This window comes from Aphelocoma coerulescens, chromosome 5, assembly GCF_041296385.1.
Source record: "Aphelocoma coerulescens isolate FSJ_1873_10779 chromosome 5, UR_Acoe_1.0, whole genome shotgun sequence".
NCBI classification, from domain to species: Eukaryota; Metazoa; Chordata; class Aves; order Passeriformes; family Corvidae; genus Aphelocoma; species Aphelocoma coerulescens.
In genome coordinates this window covers 29,848,489-29,868,648 of record NC_091019.1, presented here as the reverse complement: position 1 = coordinate 29,868,648, position 20,160 = coordinate 29,848,489, and the positions used below count along the sequence as shown (strand labels likewise).

General features: G+C 47.6%; 1 protein-coding gene across 10 annotated transcripts in view; it reads right to left on the bottom strand.

Moving 5' to 3' along the window:
* The window catches only part of MGA (MAX dimerization protein MGA), a 59,170-nt gene extending 44,129 nt beyond the window's left edge, over window positions 1–15,041 (bottom strand). For 9 of the 10 annotated variants that reach the window (XM_069017388.1, XM_069017392.1, XM_069017393.1 and 6 more), the window contains exons 1-3: window positions 7,202–7,285; window positions 4,573–4,702; window positions 3,134–4,275 (exon numbers count right to left, since the gene is read on the bottom strand). In XM_069017388.1, the coding sequence (XP_068873489.1) occupies window positions 3,134–4,197 (1,064 nt within the window). In that variant the 5' untranslated portion in view covers window positions 4,198–4,275; window positions 4,573–4,702; window positions 7,202–7,285. Of the gene's footprint in view, window positions 1–3,133; window positions 4,276–4,572; window positions 4,703–7,201; window positions 7,286–14,705 lie in introns of those variants that run through there. The other variant, XM_069017389.1, reaches the window with a different exon arrangement.
* Window positions 15,042–20,160: the final 5,119 nt, after the last annotated feature.

The window sequence follows — 20,160 nt, the reverse complement described above, 5'->3', positions numbered from 1 at the left end:
CTCTAATCTATGGGAAGATGAATCAAAGTTTGCTCTCTCAAAATACTGAACTTAATCCAAGATCAGGTAAAAACGGTGAAACAGTGTCTTTACTAGCTCTTTCTTCACCTGATATGGAATAATGCTCATATTTAAACCAACTTTCTTACAGCCCAAGTAATGTATTTTGCACCCTTGCAATATGACAACAAAAGCAGAGAAATTGCCTTTTTGGTGCTTTCCAGATTAAAAACCATTAAGCTGCTCATTCTCTGACAGTACCAAGACACTTTTTTTTTGTAGGTACATCATTTTAAAATACACTCGGGAGGAGTTGGAGGGGGAATCTGATTTCTTGTGGAATTAATCTAGCAATCTATGGCAGAGGTTTGAAGGATAATCACTTTCCTTCTTCTCACAAAACAAAGGCAAGAAAGGAAAAAAACCAAACTGTCAAGACTAAGCACAAGACAACTAAATTAGAATAACAAGACTACTGGAGCATTAAAAATCCCACAGATTTTTTTATTTTTGAAGAAGGAAAATCAAAAGACCTTGGAAGGGAGAAAGAGTACATTAGCCTGTAAGACCTAAGAACCAGTAACGTTTGTTTGTGGTACCTTCCATGGCCTAAACATCTGAGTGTGTCCAGGCATAAGCATTTCTATAGAAGTATCCACAACTCAAACATTTGTTTTCTTTACAACACATCTAATTAAACTAAACATACTATCAGACCACAGAAGCAGGAGGGAAAGAACCCACATAATACTGTGGATAAAGAAAATAGTCCTTTATTTCTGAAGTCCTCTAATAACTCAGGATTAAAATTACTCTTCGATATATGCAACCTTTAACATGGTTCTATTCTCAAAAATGCCAGAAGATTGAGTATTGGTGGGGAGTATCACCCTCAACAGCACTAGGAACTCCACTTCTTTCACAGAGGATTATCTGAGAGGTAGCAGTTTCCAACTTGCTTCTCACTCAAATCTAAGCTCAGCAGAAATCACTACCCTGCCTAAAAGCAAGATAGTGTCTATCAAGTACTACTAAGAGCTTGCCCACCACAAAAAACCCCATACTGCCCAGACTTCATTAATACGTAAATATTAATGTGTTTGGTTTGAGAAAGAAAAATGCCACTCTCTCAGTGCTGTCCTTGAAAGGCTGATATATATCCAAACTCAACTGTATGGCATGAAAACACTGTGAACAGATTCAGAAGAAAGAAGGAAAACTAATATTCTGAAAAACTCCAGCACTTACAAAGATACTTTCACCATTTCTTGGATAAGATCAATTTTCTCTTTCCAAGTAAAGAATTTGACTTTTTCACACAGATTACAAGAACATGTAACAAAAAGCTGGACAATGCTTGAAAGTAGTTCTAGGACAGTAGTATCATTTATTCATCAAGTGGCAGGTGCTTCCAAGCCAGACAACAGAAAGATCTTTTGCAGCCTTTTCCTGTCTGCGCAGCTTTTAGCACTTTTCAGAGATCAACTGCCTTGGAGGCAGAACCAGAGAAGGAATCTAACGTGCTCTGCACTAAAAGAAATTAAATCTGCCAACTTGCATCAGCTATTTTTAAGGAAGGTCGTTGAGTCCTTAAAACAATGCTTTTTATTCCTTGGGAATAAATAGTTCTCAAAAAAATTTGCTTCAATGACCCTCTCCAGGCAAATGAAATATGAAAGCAAAATAAAGCTGACAATAATTATTTTCTGAGTTTTACTTCCAATATGCAAAGTTATCTAAACCCTTCTCCATGGTCTTAGGAACTAAAAAAAGCCCATCCTCTCTGTAATAGGTGTATTTTCAGTATTTAAGATGGGTTAGAACAGCATTTTTTGAGAATGAAATAAGTCTAGAAGACCTTCTTTCTAATAGACTGACACATGAAAATACTGCAAAAGAAAGGCTTGGGCACTCTAGAACTCAAAACTAGTCTAGTACTCTTAAGAATTATTACAAATAAACTCCATAAAGTGCCAAAGTATGGATAACTTTGTAATTTGAAGTTTTTCTCAAGTTACTCAAAAGTTACTCAAAAGGCAAGGAGATCCTTCTTGCCAGACAAAAAAACAATTGAGGAAACCTCTGTCCTCTCTAAAACACGCTGCAATTGTACAGTAATACAGCCTTTATATAATACAGTTGTACAGTAATACAAATACAATTACATCACAAATATAACACTTCTCCTGTAAGAACTGACCCCTAATTTCACCATTAACCATTAACATCATCCTGATATCCTGCAGTTAAATTATTCTCTTGTGTACTGGTCTATGAAGGTTGCTTTTGTCACTACATCTTTGGCAGAATAAGCCTGGTATTTTAACAAAGTGACATGAAGCAACATGGCAGAAAAGAAACCTCTATTTTTTTCAATCATTTCTTTGCATTCAAAGTATCTCTACATGCACATTAACTATTCACTAAGCCTGCTCTCTTCTATTGCTTGGATTTTCATAACTAAGTCAAAGTGCAGTAAAATAATAGGTTTTGCCAGGCTTGCTTTAGAAAAACCAAGTTATTCTGAAGTACTTCCCTTACCTCAAGCAAGTATGAGGCAACTGACTACAAACAGGCAGGCTACCTCATACTTCTTCATGGAATAAAAGAATTCACACCAAGCAGTTATTGACAAAACAGTGGCTTGCTGCCAGCTACAACTGCCTTGCAGCAATCCCTACATGTGCCCAACCTAAATACCCACACATCATTCACTTTCACTAATGAAAACTGAAGCTATAGATAGAGACAGCACGTCACAGTGGTGAGCAACCCTAAAAGCAAAGGCAGTGTTTTGATAACTGCAATGTGCTGTCTAAAACTCTGAAAAAATTAATTCAGCCTTCTAAAATGCTAAGAGAGTTAAAAGAAATCCCTCGGTGCTTCTTAACAACGGGAGCTAAAGCAACACAGAAAATAATACTGAACTCTTGCATTCCTCGGACGCCTTAGATAGTCAAGACTGATACATGATTGAGCAAAGAAAAGCTTCTATTCTATATAATATTAACTGTTCTGCCATTTCAGGTCATGCAACCTTTAGCTGTAAACCTGTACACCGAGCATCCTGTTATTTATTTACAAAACATCCCACTTAGCCAGCGGTTGTACTAAAAATGCAGTGTTAACCCACCTTTCAGAGACTTCTTGTTTTAACTTTGGCATAACACCTGAAGGCAGGTCACTGTCCAGGAGACCCAGGAAGTCTCCTTCTGCATTAAAGGACTCTTTATCCAGCTCAACGTCTGATGGGTTTTGGCCAATGAATGAAGAATCTAAACTTCTCTGATGCACTTCTAATGCATCAACTTCAGCAGGGTGACCACAAACGGCAGGAGTGCTAAAAACATCACCTCCTACCAATTCTAAGTTGCTGTTCTGTTTCACATCACGCTGAGGTCGACTATTCAGCCCATCATCTCTGAACCCTTTAGCAAAAGGATTGTAATCTATTTTCAGCTGGGTAATCTGGATGTTCTGGTAGGCTGTAACTGCGAAGAATTCTGTCTGTGGAAAGGTAAATGTATGGACATCAGGGCCATTAAGCTGAATGACTTCTGTGGCTTTGTTTGCGGGCACCAGGTGAAGTCGTGGCAGATAACGGTGCATAGAATGCAGAATTATGTGACCTTCCTGGTCCAGGGTATTGTTGGTAAGTTTTAGTTTGTAGAAGGATACTGGCTGGTGCATCCAGAACTGGCCAGTGGAAGGGGATTCTGGATGAATAAACACTCGCCCTAGAACATGTGGTTCTGCCTTTCCACTGGGCTCCCACCAACGGCCATTCCATTTGTATCGGTGATTGTCCACAGGGGATATGTCCATGACCAGGATGTACTTCTGACTGGAATTCAGCCCTGTAATCCAGTATCGGCAGTACGGAAACATGCGCCTCCCCTGCTTCGTCAGGATCATCTCTGTGTTGCGATGGTAGAATTCATTCCACATGTTGTTGTTATCTAGAGTGACAGTGATGCCCCCTGAGACACAGTCAGCTGGGAGGCAGGTCTTGACTCTGGGTTTGACTGGAGTTGATACACTACTGGCGAGAGCACAAGCATCACTGTTTGCTACGAGGATTCCTTGGTCAGCTTTTCCATTTCCCTGCTGTTGTTTCAAGATGACAAAGAAAGCAGGTGCTACACCAGACACAGTCCCACCATCCCGGCTAGCCAAGACAATCTGCTGTTTCTCCATGATGAGCACTCTCACAAGCTCTCAAACTGAATGCAAATTCTACAGAGTTCTGATAATCTTTCATGTGTGTTCACCATTCTGGAAGAAAAGGAAAACACAGTTAAAACTATTCCAACACAGCCTAAAAAAGTAATTAAGTCATGTAAGATATCCTTTTTGCAATAGCTCTCCACATTAAGAACTTTAAAAAATAATCAGTACTGTAAAACACAGTACAACTAGGGTGTAACAAATCAAGGCTGCATGTGTGTATGTAATTTTGACCATACAGACATGGGGGCTATGACACCTTTAAATTGCTTTTTCATTTAGGCTTTGCAACATCAGAACTCCTTACTTTGCTTGGTATTTCTATGCAACCTGTTCTCACATTACCTCTACTCTGCAGATCATTCGCTTAACAACATCAGGCAAAACATGCAGAAGTTTTCACGAGAACGAATGGCATATTTCTGACACAACGGCGAAAGTCTTGCCAGAAAGAAGAGTTCCCTGAGGTCTCCAACTTGTCAAAAATTTAAAGGGAGAAAGAAAAAAGAAAGTTAAAAACATTTTCTCTGAATTTCTTTCTTGAAATCATCTAAGTTTGTGTTTGGAATTTCTTTGCTTACATCCCCCACCAACCCCAAGAAATTCTAATTGCCTGTCAAGGGCAGAGAGAAAAAGAAGGGACAAAATACTTCAAATGGATAAACTTTGGCAAAAGACACAAGCTAACCCCCAAAAGGCCATGCAGCTAAGATTAAATGGACAAATGTGAAGCATTGGGCTGCCTTAGCTTCCTTTATCTTCTCAATTATGGAAATAATTTAAATCAAACAAGAAAACATTTGTACCGTTATGATTAACATAATCACTGTTTAGGGAACTAAGGAAGTTACTTTTATCTGCATATACACAATTCCACCTTTGTGTGTCTACCTCCCAAGTTAAGGATTACGTCAACACTGTAACAAAAGATCATAAACTACTTCGTTTTTCAAATAGCCTGTATATTTCTCTATGTGAAAATTTAAAATATGCACTTCTGGTAACTCACAAGAATCCTATTTCCACATCCAGATGTTTGTATTTTGATCCTTATTGTATGTGGAATACAACACTGACAAAAAAATGATTGGTTCTTATATCAAGTATCTAGCTGGTGGGAACCAGAGACCAAAGTTAATCACCACTGCTAAAAGCTGAGATACATCCCAGTGTCCTGAGGGAATTGGCTGATGTGCCAAGCCACTCTCCATAATATTCAAGAAGTCATGGTAGTCAGGTGAAGTCCCAGGTGACTGGAAAAAGGGAAATACTGCATCTATTTCTTAAAAAGGGGTAGAAAGAAGTATTCTAGGAACTACTAAGCTGCCTGGGAAGATCATAGAACAGATCCTTCTAGAAGCTATGCTAAGGTGCATGGAGGACAGAGGTAATTTGGGCCAGCCAGCACAGCTTCACCAAGGACAAGTCCTGCCTGACCAACCCAGTGGCCTTCCACAACAGAGTGACTGCACTGGTGGACAACGGAGGAGTTACAGATGTCCTCTATCTGGACTTCCATAAAGCCTTTGAAACAGTCCCCACAAAGTTCTCTTCAAATTGGAGAGAAATGGATTTGATGGCTGGACTGTTTGGTCCCATCCAGAGGGTAGTGATCAACAGCTCAGAGTCCCAGGGGATATTAGTGACAAGTGGTGTCCCTCAGAGGTCCATATTGGCAAGGTAAGTGAAGCTAACATTTGTATAGTAAACATACAGTCAGAAAGTGAGTTCACATTAATGCTGTGCAGTATGCACCAAAACTGTATTAGCTCATAAAGGAAACACACTATCAAAGGGGTTTCAGACATGGTTTAAGATATGTGGAACACCTGTAGCTTTAGATTTACTTGATTACTTCAAATTTACTGGATTAAATTATCTTACTTAAGACATACCAGAAAAAAAAATGACAAAAAACTTCAGCAACCACGCATTTAGCAAAAATTCTATGCATATAAAGACCTACAGAGTAACAGTTCCTGTTACATCTGGTGACACACAGTAGCCTGTTTCATTATAGCACGTAGACTCTAATCCAGTATTTCAGGGGAAACACGTGTATTTGTGAAAGCTAAAGTTCTAAACAGCTTCAGAGATTTCTCTACACGCAGACCTTGTACTTGAGAAGCAGCAGCCAAAACCACTCACAAGCCGCACTGAGACCCGCCAAAAGCGGGACGACACTCAGACGCGAGAGCGTCCTTCTCAAAAAAACAAACCAAACAACCTAACTCCCCACCCGGCGACCGGGACGCGGCTCCGCGCACGGCGCTCCGGGGCGGACGGGCACCAGGAGGCACCGTGGGAAGCGGAGCGGCGGCAGCGCGCGAGCCCCGGGGCAGCCCCGCCCGCCTCCACCCGCCGCGCGCTGCCGCCGGCAGCCCCATGGCGCGCGCCGCGCCGCCGTTCAACACCGACCGACCGACCGACCGGGCACCTGGAGGGGCCGCCCCGGGCGCGGCGGCGAGGGCTCCGCCCGGGGCCGGTGGCGTCACGGCTGCGGGCCGAGCGCAGCACTTGTCCCTTTGAACGCCCTCCGCCCCCCGCCCGCCCCCCGCTCCCCTCCCCGGCCCAGCCGGTCGGACCCTAACCAGAAGTCTCAGGATGGAAAGCGGCAGCGGCCGCCCGCGGCGGCCGCCCAAGAGCAGCGGGAGCCGGAACCACCGCCCGCCCCGGCTGGCGAAGGGCAGCGGGACGGGCGCACGTGGGGAAGCCGCGGCTCTTCGCCGGAACCCGGCGCAGCCCTGCCCGGCGGGACGGACGCTGCCGGCGCTCCCGAGGCGGCCCGCGCGCAACGGCGCCTCGCGTGGTCGCCGGGGCGCGGCCGGCGGGCCCGGGCCCGGCCGCCTCGTGCCCGCGCCTGGTGTCAATTTTCGCAGTTCGAGCGGCGGGCGGAGGGCGCGCGGAGAGGCGCGCGGGGGTCGCGCGCGAGGCGGCCGCTGCTCCCGGCACGGCCCCGCTCCCCGGTCGTTACCGTGCGCGAAGCGCGCGCGGCCTCCCGCTTCCTTTCTCACGCGGACCGTGTGTCCGCCAGCTGGGGACAACGTGCGTGCGCACCGTGCTGACGTCATGGCGCCGCAGCGCGCGCAGGCGCATAGCGGGCTCGCGTCCCCCTCCCTCCCGCCTGCCCGTCACGTGCCCGCGCCGCGCGCAGGGCCCGGCGTCCGGCCCGGCCCGGCCCGCGCAGCGCCGCGCGCGCGGGGAAGCTTCTCGAACGGGCGCGCGCGCGCCTCGCTCACGCGCCGGCGGCCGTCGAAGGCCCCGGTCGCGCGGCTCCACCTCCCTCCGCGCCCGCGCGAGGAGTGCGCGCGAGGCCCGCGGCGCACGGCGCCCCCCGGCGGTCGGGGCCGGCGCCGCCTCAGCCCCAGGAGCTTCCCCGGCGGGCCGAGCGGGGCGGCACCGCCCCGCCATTCCCATTCCCAGGGCAGAGGCCGCCACCTTCGGGAAAGGAGCACCGCTCTCGGCGCAGGCAACGCGCACCGCGCCTCTCCACATTTCGGAACGCTGCCGCCGGCAGGAACCGGCCGCTTCCCCGGGAAACCCTCAGCTGAGGAAGCAACGAAGTCAGCGGTATTTCCATCGTCTGAGCAAGTTCTCTGAGCGGCCAAAGCGCGGCTCAGACTCTGACCCTCGCAGCTGAAGAAGGGCCCCGTGACTCTGAGAGGGCTGACACAGACCTGTCACACCGCGCCCCTGAGCCGGGCTCTGGCCGGTGTTAAGGCGCGCTGGCGAACGAACAGCCCGGGCTCAGCGCGGCTCTGACGCGGCCTCGACAGAGCCCCCCCCCCCCCGCAGAACTGCACAGAGCAGGTGCCCATGCCCAGCCCGGCAGGCCTTCACATACACCATGGGAAGTACATGTTATAAACACCTGACAATAGGCCCATTAAAACAGAATTCTTGATGTTAAGGGAATTCACACTAAAATGCATCTCGGCTGCAGACAGAAACGCCTCCATGAAGCCCCTTCCCCCCCCATCCCTTTCTCCATTAGGTTATTTATTTTACAACACTGCATCCATTATGAAACGACAGAGGCTTACACATGGTGCCAGAAGGCAAAGACATCAGTTACCAGGGTGACACCAAGGTCCAGGCTCACCCACAGACCCGAATTTTGCACTGACTGTTACAAAACTTTGTCAGGACTGTTCCTCAATCTATTTGGGGTTTTTTGCCTTATTTGAAAATGGGCAAAACAAGAGCAACATTACAAAAGGCCAGCACCTCTTTGGAGATTTCTTGGCAACATAAGTTTATGCTATAGGAAATTATCTCAGAAGCACAGAACTAAAGAAAATACATTTTTAAGAGACTTGATAAATGTGCATCAAAACATTAACATAGGTGGGTCTGTATAGAGGCCCAGGGGAATGCCACTGGCTCTGTGCATGTATGCACACCTCTGTCTCTAATGGGCAGGGTCATGTGGGTGGAGGGGTGCTGGACATCAGGTAAGCAGGGTAGTCTCATACACCTGAGAAAGAGCACGTGCCAGCACTGGGAACAGCACCCTGGCCTCTGGAGCTGCCGTGTCCACATGCCAGCAACCAGGGAGACCGGGATTCAGGAACCAACCTAGAGTGCCTAAGCTCAGCTGCTGGAGGGTATCTACCCAGTACATACATGTAAATATAGAAATTTATATATACACACACACATATATGTGTGCAACCTCCTCCTGCTCAGATAGGGAAGGGAACAGGATATGGCTGTCTCTGCTGTGCTCCTGTATCTATGTGTCTGCCTGATCTGTATGACCAGACATGTTTACATGTAAATGTCAGTGTGCATGTGCTCTATGGGCTTGTGCCTACCAGCAATTTATTTTCAGCCTTATTACTGGTCATATTTGGGGGCGTGGAGCTGCAACAGCCTCAAGCTGTTGGATCCAGCACAGTATTTTTCCTGTAACAAATCCAGTCAGAAATAATCATACCGATTTCAGGAGTAGTCATTTTATACCTACAGTCATCACATATTCTGTAGAGCGGTCATCAAGTTTTAGGGCCACAGGATAGCAACTCTGTTTTCGTATTAACCAATTTGCTTCTGAACAATGACAGTACAAAAATAAGTAGGTTTTTTTCTCAGCAAGAGAGTAATTTGTACAACTGAGAGCAGACACAGAACTGAAGAGCAGACAGAGCCCCATGTTCATGGCCCACAAGCCACTTGTTCCAGTGATGATAAAAGAAACAAACCGGAGACTGCTGACATTGCCAGAGATTTTGCTACAATTTTACCTAAGGCAAGTAGAAATGCTTGCCCACACCAAAACTGAACCCCTGGTTTATCAAGAGAACAGATTCATTGGTAGAAGTCACAGCACTACTACAGACTCCCACCAGCTTAAGTAACCCAGTTCTAAGAAGCTTAAAGCTGATAAGAAACGGCAGTACTGCAGTAAAGAACAACATCTCATTTAGATCAGTACAAACAGTTTTAAGGACTTGTTTGTGCTAAACATGAATTGGCAGCACAGAAATGAGCTGGTTTGAACCTACTGAATACTGTCCCCCCTGATCAGAGGGAGTTACAACCATCCTCTCAGTGGCTGGTATAAGGTATTTGAGATGCTCAAGTTCACCACCAAGAAGTACACTCTTCCCCCAAATGCTTCTTTCAGACATATTCCCTTGAAGGTATGAACTACAGCCTTTACAAGCTGCATTTCAGCACCCAGTAAATCACACTCCTCCCTTCAGTAACACCTACATAGTGCTGTGCTATAAAGCACCCGTTCAAGCCTACATGCTACATGTAATAAGAGACTGTAACTGCTAGAGCTGCAGTAACAAACTGTTCTTCAGCCACTCTTATGTCTAAACTGTGGTAAAGATTCAGTAACAAATCAGGAATTGGAGGGTCACAAGTCCCAAGCTTCGCTAAAGATGTTCATGTGAGAGAACAATATACCTTGTAGAGTATATATACATGTAACTATACATAGTTAAGCAAAACAGAACAGCTGCCGACTTGTGAAAAACACAGAAGAGGTATCAATTACATTTTATGTTAGCAATCCCCTGAATACAAAGATTGCTACTACACAAGTAGATATGTGACAGGACATTTCTGTCACACAGTATAGTCTGAAAGACACTTACTACGGGAGCACTACTGGAGCATAAAGCTCTTAAATTCAGTTGCTAAAAACAAGCACTAGCTGAAACTACACTCACTAGCTGGAAACAACAGCTATCAAAACCAGCTGTGCCAGTGTAACACACCCACAGCGGCAGACAGCAGTTTATTACAGCAGGCTACAAGTTTATCACTCACTATGACCAGACAGCCCTGACTGGGCTCAAAAATCCAAAATTTTGGCCATTAAAAAAAAAAACCAAAACAAACCCAAAAAACCAAAATCCACAAGCATTTAAAGAGCTGAAAATCTAGTAATGTTACAGTCAGAAGTGTTGGGCAATGTGCACACTAGAAGAGTTAAAATACAAAAAACATACTTTCTTTAGACAATGTTTGGCCACTTTGGAGAATGATTAACAGCAGCACCCCACAGGAAATTCTGTTAATCCAACCAAAACTCTGGATTAAACTGCATATAGAAAGGTATCTAGTGCCACTTTCTATGCCGTAACTAGCCCCACTGGCCTCCAACTGCTTCTCCAGACAAATAGTAGTCTCCCAGAGTTGAACGTTTGCTGTACACGGATGTCTTTAGTAATTAGCAGCATCTATGTCAGCTCCAGACCTGTGTCTTTAAGCAACAGAACTCCAGCCCAAATGTACTTTAAATAAAGTTTACGTAATGTTATTTTTGATAGGAAACTAGCTTAAATTCTTTCTTTAGCTTTAGTGAAGAAGTATAATTCAGTGCCAAGAAGATAAAAGATGAAAGTGGTGGCAGAATCTAGCCAAAAAATGAGATTAAGAAAAACAATATTGAAAGAAATGGACTGTTGCAGGAAAAAATATTTTTTCAGACATTTAAAAAAAACATTTTTAGCTTTCTTACTGATGCAAACATGCTGAAACACAGCTGCAGTCAGAAAGCACTTATCCCCACACAAAGTCTGACACAGCTTGTGCACTGCCAGATTTCACCCCAGAGCATTGCTTTATACTAAAACCAAATTCACTTCACACTCAGAGCCCCAACTATTGCAGGATCAATAGGTGGTAGTTCAGAAAGTGTTTCACCAACTGAGAGTTACATGCCTGCAAGAGCAGCAGCTGCTTTTGGAGGAAGAGGGCACATACCTGGGGTGGAGGGGAGGGAGAAACTCCTGCTTCACCTCTCCAACACCCATACCATGCCACAGAGCCCGAACTTCCAGCTCCCCATAAAGTCAGTAGTTTGTCAAACAGCATTAATCCTGCAATGTATAATGCACAATATTTTGCATCTTTTAAGAGTTACCTGAACTTTTGGGAAACACTTCCCAAACACTGAGGACTGCACAATGGAAACACACCAAAGTAGATGTGGCACTCAGTGCCATGGTCTGGTTGGCAGGTGGTGATGGGTCAAAGGTTGGACTCCATGATTTTGGAGGTCTTTTCCAACCCAAATTATTCTGTGATTTCTGTAAAGAATGAACCACTGGTGAGAGGGCAGGGGGAAAAGCCCATGTTAACTAGAAATAAATGCTCTTTTTTATCTGTATACAACATGGTACATTTATGTTAAAGTTTTTTAATTACTTCCCATATTTCATCAGTCAGTGATACGCCCATTACTCATACATTCAGTGAATGCTGTATTTTTTAATATACTATTGTTTTAACTACCAAAAATCACAAAATAAAACAATAAAGCAATGCTTTATGCTTTTTGCCATGCAACACTGGCAGAAATTAGCTATAATCAGCAGGAATAGCAGCATTTTGATGCATTTCAATCCCTCTATGACCATCATGAGGAACATTTATCACATACATGAATGTTCAGCTGGGGATTTTGTCTGCATCATAGGACAAAAAAAATGAGGCAAATAAAAAGCCCTCACCTGAGCTCAGGACTATCCTACATATTCAGCTCTTTTATAGCAATACTCATTGCTACAGTCAACAATGGCTCAGCAAGTTAGAACTGCCAAGGAACCTGTATTCCCCTTCTAAGTTATGGTGAAAAGGAAAGTGACGCAATTAAAGCCCAGACTGTTGGCAATGTGTTCCAGGTTCATATCCATCTTCATTACTGTTTATTGACTTACTCTGTGGTCAGGCAGACCACACCACATTAGCAGAAAGCACTGTACAAGAGTTAGCAAAACAGCACAATTCCAACATCACATGTATTAGTTTAACAGTATCTGGGTCACAGTCTTGTCATTCTCCAAATTGGCTTTTCCTGAAGATAATGACTGGAACAAAGAATGCATTTTTATTGTACATAGGTTTTATCTGTTTCCCACATTCATTTTCTCTTTTTTATGCTGTTCACATTCCTTTAATGCCTTTCTGTTTCAGGCTTGATTTAAAAAAAATTAAAACAAAATAACTTTCTTCTGGTTGCTTTTTTCTCATGACACGCCTTCATCATCCTTCTCACACACATCTTTCTCACTGCATTCTTCCTTATCCAGTTCAGCAAAAGACATACCAAGAATTTATTCCAGGTACTAAAACTAGCCAAAATCCAACAGTGAAAGCACATTCCATTTTTGTGTGGAGAAAGAAGAGCAACTCCACCATCATAACTTGATTCTTGGTTCTAAGGTTACCCAGTCTTAAGAAAGACTTTAAAAAAAGCAAACCAACACAGCACAACACATCCTTAGTTAGGGAAGAATAAGACACGAAGTAAGCCCTGCTGGTGCCACGGCTAATGATACTGCTCCCTATGCACATGCGATGGCTGAATTTGTTTTGTAGATCCTCTGCTGTCTATGAAACAGCAAACAGACAACAGCCTCCTCATAGAGAAGAGCTCTTTCTCACTCCACTAGGCAGAGACCTACTCCATCTGTTTGTAAGAAAACTGTCTTGGACTTCCTATTCCTTAGGAAACCAGGTTTTAAAAACAACCATGAACTTCAGAAATGATCTAGGGGATTTGTGTATAAATGAAGAAGTGGCCTAAAGTCAAAGACAAAGAATTTCCTTTTTTTTTTTTTTCTGGAAGGTGACTAAAAAAGTTTATTCACAAGTGGTTTCCTCCAGTTGCACGTTTCCCTACCATGGCAGGCTCAACAGCATCTGCACCAATACTGAGCCAGCAGTGGGTGAGGTTAACAGCCAGCTGCTGTTAGATGAAATACAGAAGTGAATGAATGCTGCCCATCTCCACCAGACCTAAGAAATATGGGGTTTTTTCCCCACATAAAGGCGCACAAAAATGCTCACCTACAGGAATACTTTTAAAGCAGAATCAATTTCCCTTTCCAGTCCTCAGTACAGACTCACAAGGCACTGTGCCTGAGGGCACTGAAATCGTACTGCAGCTGCATCGGGCAGAACACCTGCAAGCGACAAGACCAAAGCAGCAGTCTGCCCTTCTCTTTACACCGCCCTCGCTTTTCAGAGTCTGCAGCAACTTCAAATCTTCGGGGCTCTAGCCGATCCCATCAAGTGCGATTACAGACGGCCCATGCCTTCACACAGTTCACGTCAGGAGCAATGCAGCGTGACTGTTGTGTAAGACTTGACAACTTAAGAAGTCAGGCAATACACTCCAACCGCGTAATGGGAAACCACTCATCTCCCCGGGCTACTGAGACAGTCGCTGACCCTCGTGCCTACCTACTCCTCACTGAGCTCGCCTTCGCGCTTCGACTCCTTTTTAAACTCATCAGCTCAGGACGAGGAGTTTCAAACGGGACGGTACTAAAGGCCACCAACGAGGCCACCAACGAGGTCACCGCTGCCCCGCGCGCCCCCGCGGCCGCCCCCCGCGACGTGCCGGAGCGCACGCGCGCCGCCCGCGGGCCGCCCCGCCCCCGGCCGAGGGGCCCCGCTCCGCCCCCGGCCAGCCCGCCGGCCTGTGGCACCCCGGGGGCACCAGGGCCGCTTCCCGGGAAAGGCTCTCCCGGCAGCCCAGCCCCGTCTCACAGGTGGCGCCGGCCACGCCCCCACGGGGGGCCGGTCCCCGGGACAGCGATGGCTTAGGGAGCAGCGGCAGCTGCCCGGGGCCGGGCCTTCCTCGACCCTTCCCGGCTGGAGAGCCCGGATGCCGCTCGGTCCCTTTAACAACCCCCCCGGTCAGGTGACCGCTGGCCGCTACCCATTACCCGCGCCCCCGGGTCCCACCCGCTCGCGCCCCTGGACGGAGCGCCGCGGGGGCGCGCGGAAGGGAGCTCGCGGCCGCCGGTCCCGTTCCCGTCCCGCGCGCGACCCCCTCGCCTCAAAAGCGGGCGCGGCGGCAGCGCGCGGACAGGCAGCGCGCGCGCGCGTGATTGGGCGGCCGCCGCGCTCACGTGACGCGCGCACGCCTCGCGCCACCTCGAATGAAAAACTTCCAAGGAAGGACGGACAGACGGACGGAAGGAAGGGGGGGGCCGGGCGGCTCCTACCTGACTCCGCGCGCCGCCCGCTCTGCGCGCCGCCCGGCAACGCCCCGGCCCACGCGGCCCTCGCCCGCCACGCGCGACCTCCTGCCGTCCTCATTGGCCGCCGCGGCCCATCACGTGGGCGGCGCACGCTCCCCTGCCCCTTCCCCTGGCTCTTCTCCCGCCCCCGCGAGGCCGGTACCGGTGCGCGGCCGTGCGGGCGGTGCGCGGGGGGCCGTGAGGGCCGGCGGCGGCCGCCCGGTGCAGCTGCCTCGCGACGCCCCGCCAGCGGCGCGCCGCCGATTGGCCGGAGCCGCCCGCCGACGCAGTTCCGCTCCCCGGGCGCCGCCGGGCCACGCCCTTCCCGCCCCTCCCCCGGCCGTGCGCGAGGGATAACACGCCGCTCGCGCGTGGGGCCGCGCGGCAGCGCCTTCGGCGGCCGTGCCGGGTGCGCGCCCCTCCGGAGGGGTGTCCGGGCCCTGAGCGCGTTCCCACGGCCACGCCGGCCCCGGCCCCGCGGGCGCGCTCCTCCCGCGGCACCGCACTCCCTTCGGCCGCCCGCGGCGCCTTCCCGGGACTCCTCGTCTTTCCTCCGCCTTCTGCCCGGCAGCATTTGTAAATCACGGAACAAGGGCTCCTGTGCGGCGGGGTGCGATGTTCCGGCGGTAACTAGAGCTACGAGAGAACGCCGACGGTGCGATGCTGGGGTTCATAAGGATTTCCCACGCTGTGGATGCTGCTGCCGCTCGCACAGGGCTCTCGGACCTGGCAGGGCTCCCGGGGACGGGCGCGTTTGTCGAGCGCCCGCGGAACTGGCACTCACATCAATCCCCGAGTTACCGGGAAGCTACCTGAAGCTACGTGTGAGCTAAAAGAGTTAAATAAAGGTCCACCAGCATAGAGATGTATTCACTAATACCTCTTAATATAACAGCCCTGCGTGGTTTAGGCAAAAGATGATTCTGGAGATTTTTATCCAGAAAGTCTGTATTTGGTATACAGAGAAATAATGAAACAAATGTTGAAGGAAAAAAAAAGTACATAAAGAACCCCCCCTGAGCTCTGGGTAACATGGGCGTGTGCAGGTTGGCTGAACTGTGCGGCAATTGTAACCAACTGAGCGCTATAACTGTGTCAATGGAAAAGGCAAGGCCTCTTGTGCAGTCTTGAGAAATAATTTCATGTTGGCTAGGGCAAAGGAAGATCACATGTAATGGAAACTAATTTAAAATTTAAACAAAAGCTGGTGGTAAACAGCACCATAATGTAGCCCTGGGCTGAAATTTCTGTGTTGGAGGTCTTGGCCTCAAAAGGTGCTCAGCAATCTACAGCAATCTGCATTCCCTAGGCATTGTGACATTACTGAGAATGTGTGACAATATGGCTGGGGAGTCCATGAGGGATGTAAAAAGGGAAGTGTCTAATTAGGTGTAGATTTATACTTCTGCAAAATTGAACTTCATGTTGAATTGATACTGAATTGAGTGGTTGGTTCTCAGGTCACTGAGAAGCTCAGAGATAACTTCCCTCATGTCTTAGGTAAGTATATTTGAGGAATCTGTATACAAAGGTTACAGATATTTTAGCTGGTACATAAGCTAAACATTTGTTGGGCTTTTACAATCTTACAGCCGAAGTTCAGAAGGGTTTGGGTGTCAATGGAGAAAGCACTGGTGGGCTTAGGACCTGTCTTTTTGGAATTTCTGAGCAGATCGAGGGATAGCCTCTTTGAAATTCCTGCTGCTATAAGGGATGGAGTGCCCAATTCCCAGCTGCAAGATCTGTTTTAGTTAATAGGCCAAATGGAGGAAATGTTATGCAAATAAAATTTACTGTTTGGCATTAACTGTAATGATGTTGCAGACATAGAAAAGGATAAAGAAGTAATGCCAAGGCAATCAAAGATATTGGAGTTTTGGACAAATAAAAGATAACACATGGAGGGGAAGTAGGTCTTTGATAATCTCTCAGGGGGAAAAGACATGACTAGAGTAGTTTTGCAGGAAACCTGATGGTGTTTGTGAATATCACAGAAATGAGCCAACTGCATGTTACAGCTAAGAAAAAAAAAAAAAAAAAGTGTTGTTTTGGTTTCTAAGTGCAAAAAATGTCCTTTATTGGAAAGAGGTAGATCTCGTGAATGCTGTGTTGAAGAAGTTCCTATGCAAATTAGATTGGGAAATCTCAACTTCAAAAATGTGCACATCATATAAAGCAGAGATGCCCAAATTACATAGCGAGGTTTTGCAGAAAAATCCTTCTGTTTGTTGGCTATTCGTTTTTTTGTGGTTTTTTTTTTTGTTTGGTTGGGTTTTTTTGTTGTTTTGTTTTTGGTTTTTGTTTGTTTTTTTTTTTTTTTTTTTGAAAGCTAAGTACTGGGAAACTAAAGTCCATTAGAGATTTAGGAACTTTAAATAAGCAAGAAAAATAATAATCCTCCTCTCCCCCTCCTTTCCCTTCTGAATAAAACCTTTAAAAGGGGAAGGTGGAGAAAGAGCAGTCAGTACCTGTTCTTCCAGGGGTGCGCTTGCCCAAGGACCACACTGCTCTTCCACATCATCTGTTTACCCAGAGGCTCCCACTCACTATCCCAGTTCTCTCCACCCTCCTGTTCACACACCGCTCACTGTGGGCCTCTTTCCTTCACTTGAAATCAACACCCAACTTTTTCAGTTCTTCCATCCCCACCCATCCCATTAAGAGTGATAAAATGCGCCTGGAAATCCAACAGGAGTGTTCCCACTGAGGAGCATATTTAGGAAATAAACGCTTTAGAAAACTGAGCAGAAACAGGCACATCCTTTTATAGGAAGAAATTATGCAGGTTTTGAGTGGGCTGAGCCCGTGGGAGGAAGGAAGTGTGATACAAAGAGAAAGGGTGGTGCTAAATCTGGTCTATGCCTAAGGCTGGCATTTTATTGCCAAACCCATTACCTGCTCTGTTTATTCCTGATGACTGTAGAAATCAAACCCCTATAAACAAATTTTGTTCTCCCATTAACAATATCCATTTATAATTAGTCAAAATGTAAAAATAATTACATTTATAATTGCATTTAACAACCACCACCACCCTTATGTTTGAAGTATGTTATTTAAATGCTTTAATCAATCATTCAAAGCCTGCAAAATGTCAGAATTAAGGGTGCAACTTCCTGGGCACTGAGCAAGTCAGGATCATATGAAGAAAATAATATGTGAATTTTTCATGAAATCAGCATTGCACACATAGGAACCAGATAAAGGTTGCTGAGATAATTGTGAAGCTGACATTTACTAGCTTTCCAGCATGGATTTTGGATTCCAAACAATGACCTTCTTGTCTTAATACATGGAAAGGGTTCATTTATGATGGCTGCTTTCTAAGAGTTTCCCTAATGTTGTTCTTGTTGGGCAAAGTTTAATAAAGATCAGTTGTCTTGGTTACATTGGAGCCGCTGCTGTTGTGCATCCTCATCACAATTTAAACCTGAACCTTCCCTTTATGCCGGTCACCAGGGCTGCAAAGGTAGCAGTGTAATTGTACAGCAAGAAAGGTTCTTTCCAAAGCCAGAGGCCAGGAATTAGGCACTGGGACTGGAGAGGTAAGGTTGGTAGGACAGCCTGTCCAGGTTTTCTTAAATAATTCGACAAGGAAAAATGGCAGGCAAAGTAGAAGACCTGCCCCTTAGCTTTATTGCTGTTTTTGTTTGACAGAGGTGATAAAGCCCCCCAAAAGCTCATCGAGGTCTCCAGACCGCCCCCCCTGTTGGAAAACATACCAGTTTAAACATTTCTATGTATGACTTTCGCCAGGTTTGTTCATCTTTGCTCCAGGGGAAGGGAACTGAAGCTTCTTTCCAGGGCATTGTTTCTCTAGGTGAAATGCTGATGGACTCAGCATTTCAACAGACTGGGAGCAGCCCCAACAAGGTAAGGCCATCGACAGAACATCAACAGAACATCAGCGGCCATCTATGAACATCTACCCCAGACTCCGTCTCTGGCAGAGTTGGACGCTTCTCCTCCGGAAAAGACTTATAAGAAAATCAAGCAATGAAGATCTAATTAATATCGGAAGTGAAGTAATCTGCATCCAGTAGGAGACCAAATACTAAGACCTACACAACTTGAGACCAATGAACACTGACCCAATTAGTTTGCGTGAGTTTTGACCGTATAAAAGATCTGAAAAATCTTGTGCAATGTGTCATGCAATGATTCTCTCTGCACACCCGCGCTATGTGTGGATGAGATGATTCCTGTGGTACATCCTGGCCAGATAATAAAGTAATGCCTTGACTCTCTAACATTAAAAACGTTGTTGGAGAGTTTTTTGTTTTTCCCGCAGTTTCAGTGACACCCCTTGCAGCCTTCCTTCTTACGTCTTCCTGTCTCTGGACACTTGCAGGAGCCCGTGCTCCTGAGGCTGGGCTTCTGCTCTCTTTTACAGAAGACTGCAAGGTGGTGGCCAAGTCCTCTTCTTTAGAGGGATCGTCCCAGCTTCCCTCCGCGAGGGCCAGGGACAGTTGCGACCTCTGAATTCCCAAGCTGTTGCCTTCTCCAGCCCAAAGACGGCAAGGTGAAACAGGGCTGCACTTCAGCTCCTCACCCTCAGTCATTCTACAGGGAGGAGGGAGACCTGCGGCAGCACCCACAGGAAGGGAGCTGCTGGCGCCGGCGCGTCTCTCTGCAGTTCACCCCTGGCACGGTGTTTATTGAACCCAGAAACTCCCTGGGAACGAATCAGCGATGAAACACTGGGATTTGGCTTTCTTGCTGTGGGCGAACTCCTAACGGGCACAAACTACCTTTGGCCGCATGCCAAAGATCATCGCTCGCCGAAGGGAGCAGCCCCGACCATCCCGGCGGAGCTCTCCCAGCCTAGCTTTCCCAACTGCTTTGTTTGCCGCAGTTTTGGCTTTTCTGCTGCCACAAGCCTAGCTGACCCGTCTTTTTTTTCCTTCCTTTTCCCGTTCTGAAGGGACCGCAGCCTAACAAACCCTTTCCTGCCCGAATGGTTCAAACCCACCGTCCCCAGGCCTTGGGCTGCCCCTTCCTCACGGTGACGGGCGACACCGGGACGCGAGGGGTTAATGCTTCCCCCACCCAAGCCCCGAGGACGGAGGCTGCCGCGCAGCTCCCGGGGTCAGATCGCTATCGCAGCGCCATCGCCCCGAGCCCCGCTAATAAACGGGGGCGGGGGCCGGGGCACAAACCTGCCCTGAGGCGCTGTGGGGGCGCGGCGCCGCGGGGAGGGGGGGCTGCGCTGCCCCAGGGGCCCCGGGCGGGCGCGGCGCCTCCCTGCCCGCGGCCCAGGGCTCCTCCTCCGTGACCGTACACGCGCCGCGGAACCCAAACGCCGGTGGCTCGTCATCCACGTGAGCACGGAGCTGTCCTGGAGCCCCGGCAGGAAGCTCCCGCTGCAAACCCCTTGCACACGTCTGCCGGCAGCAGTGCTAAAGCAGCTGCGGCGCGGAGGCACCCGATGCCAGCGCTC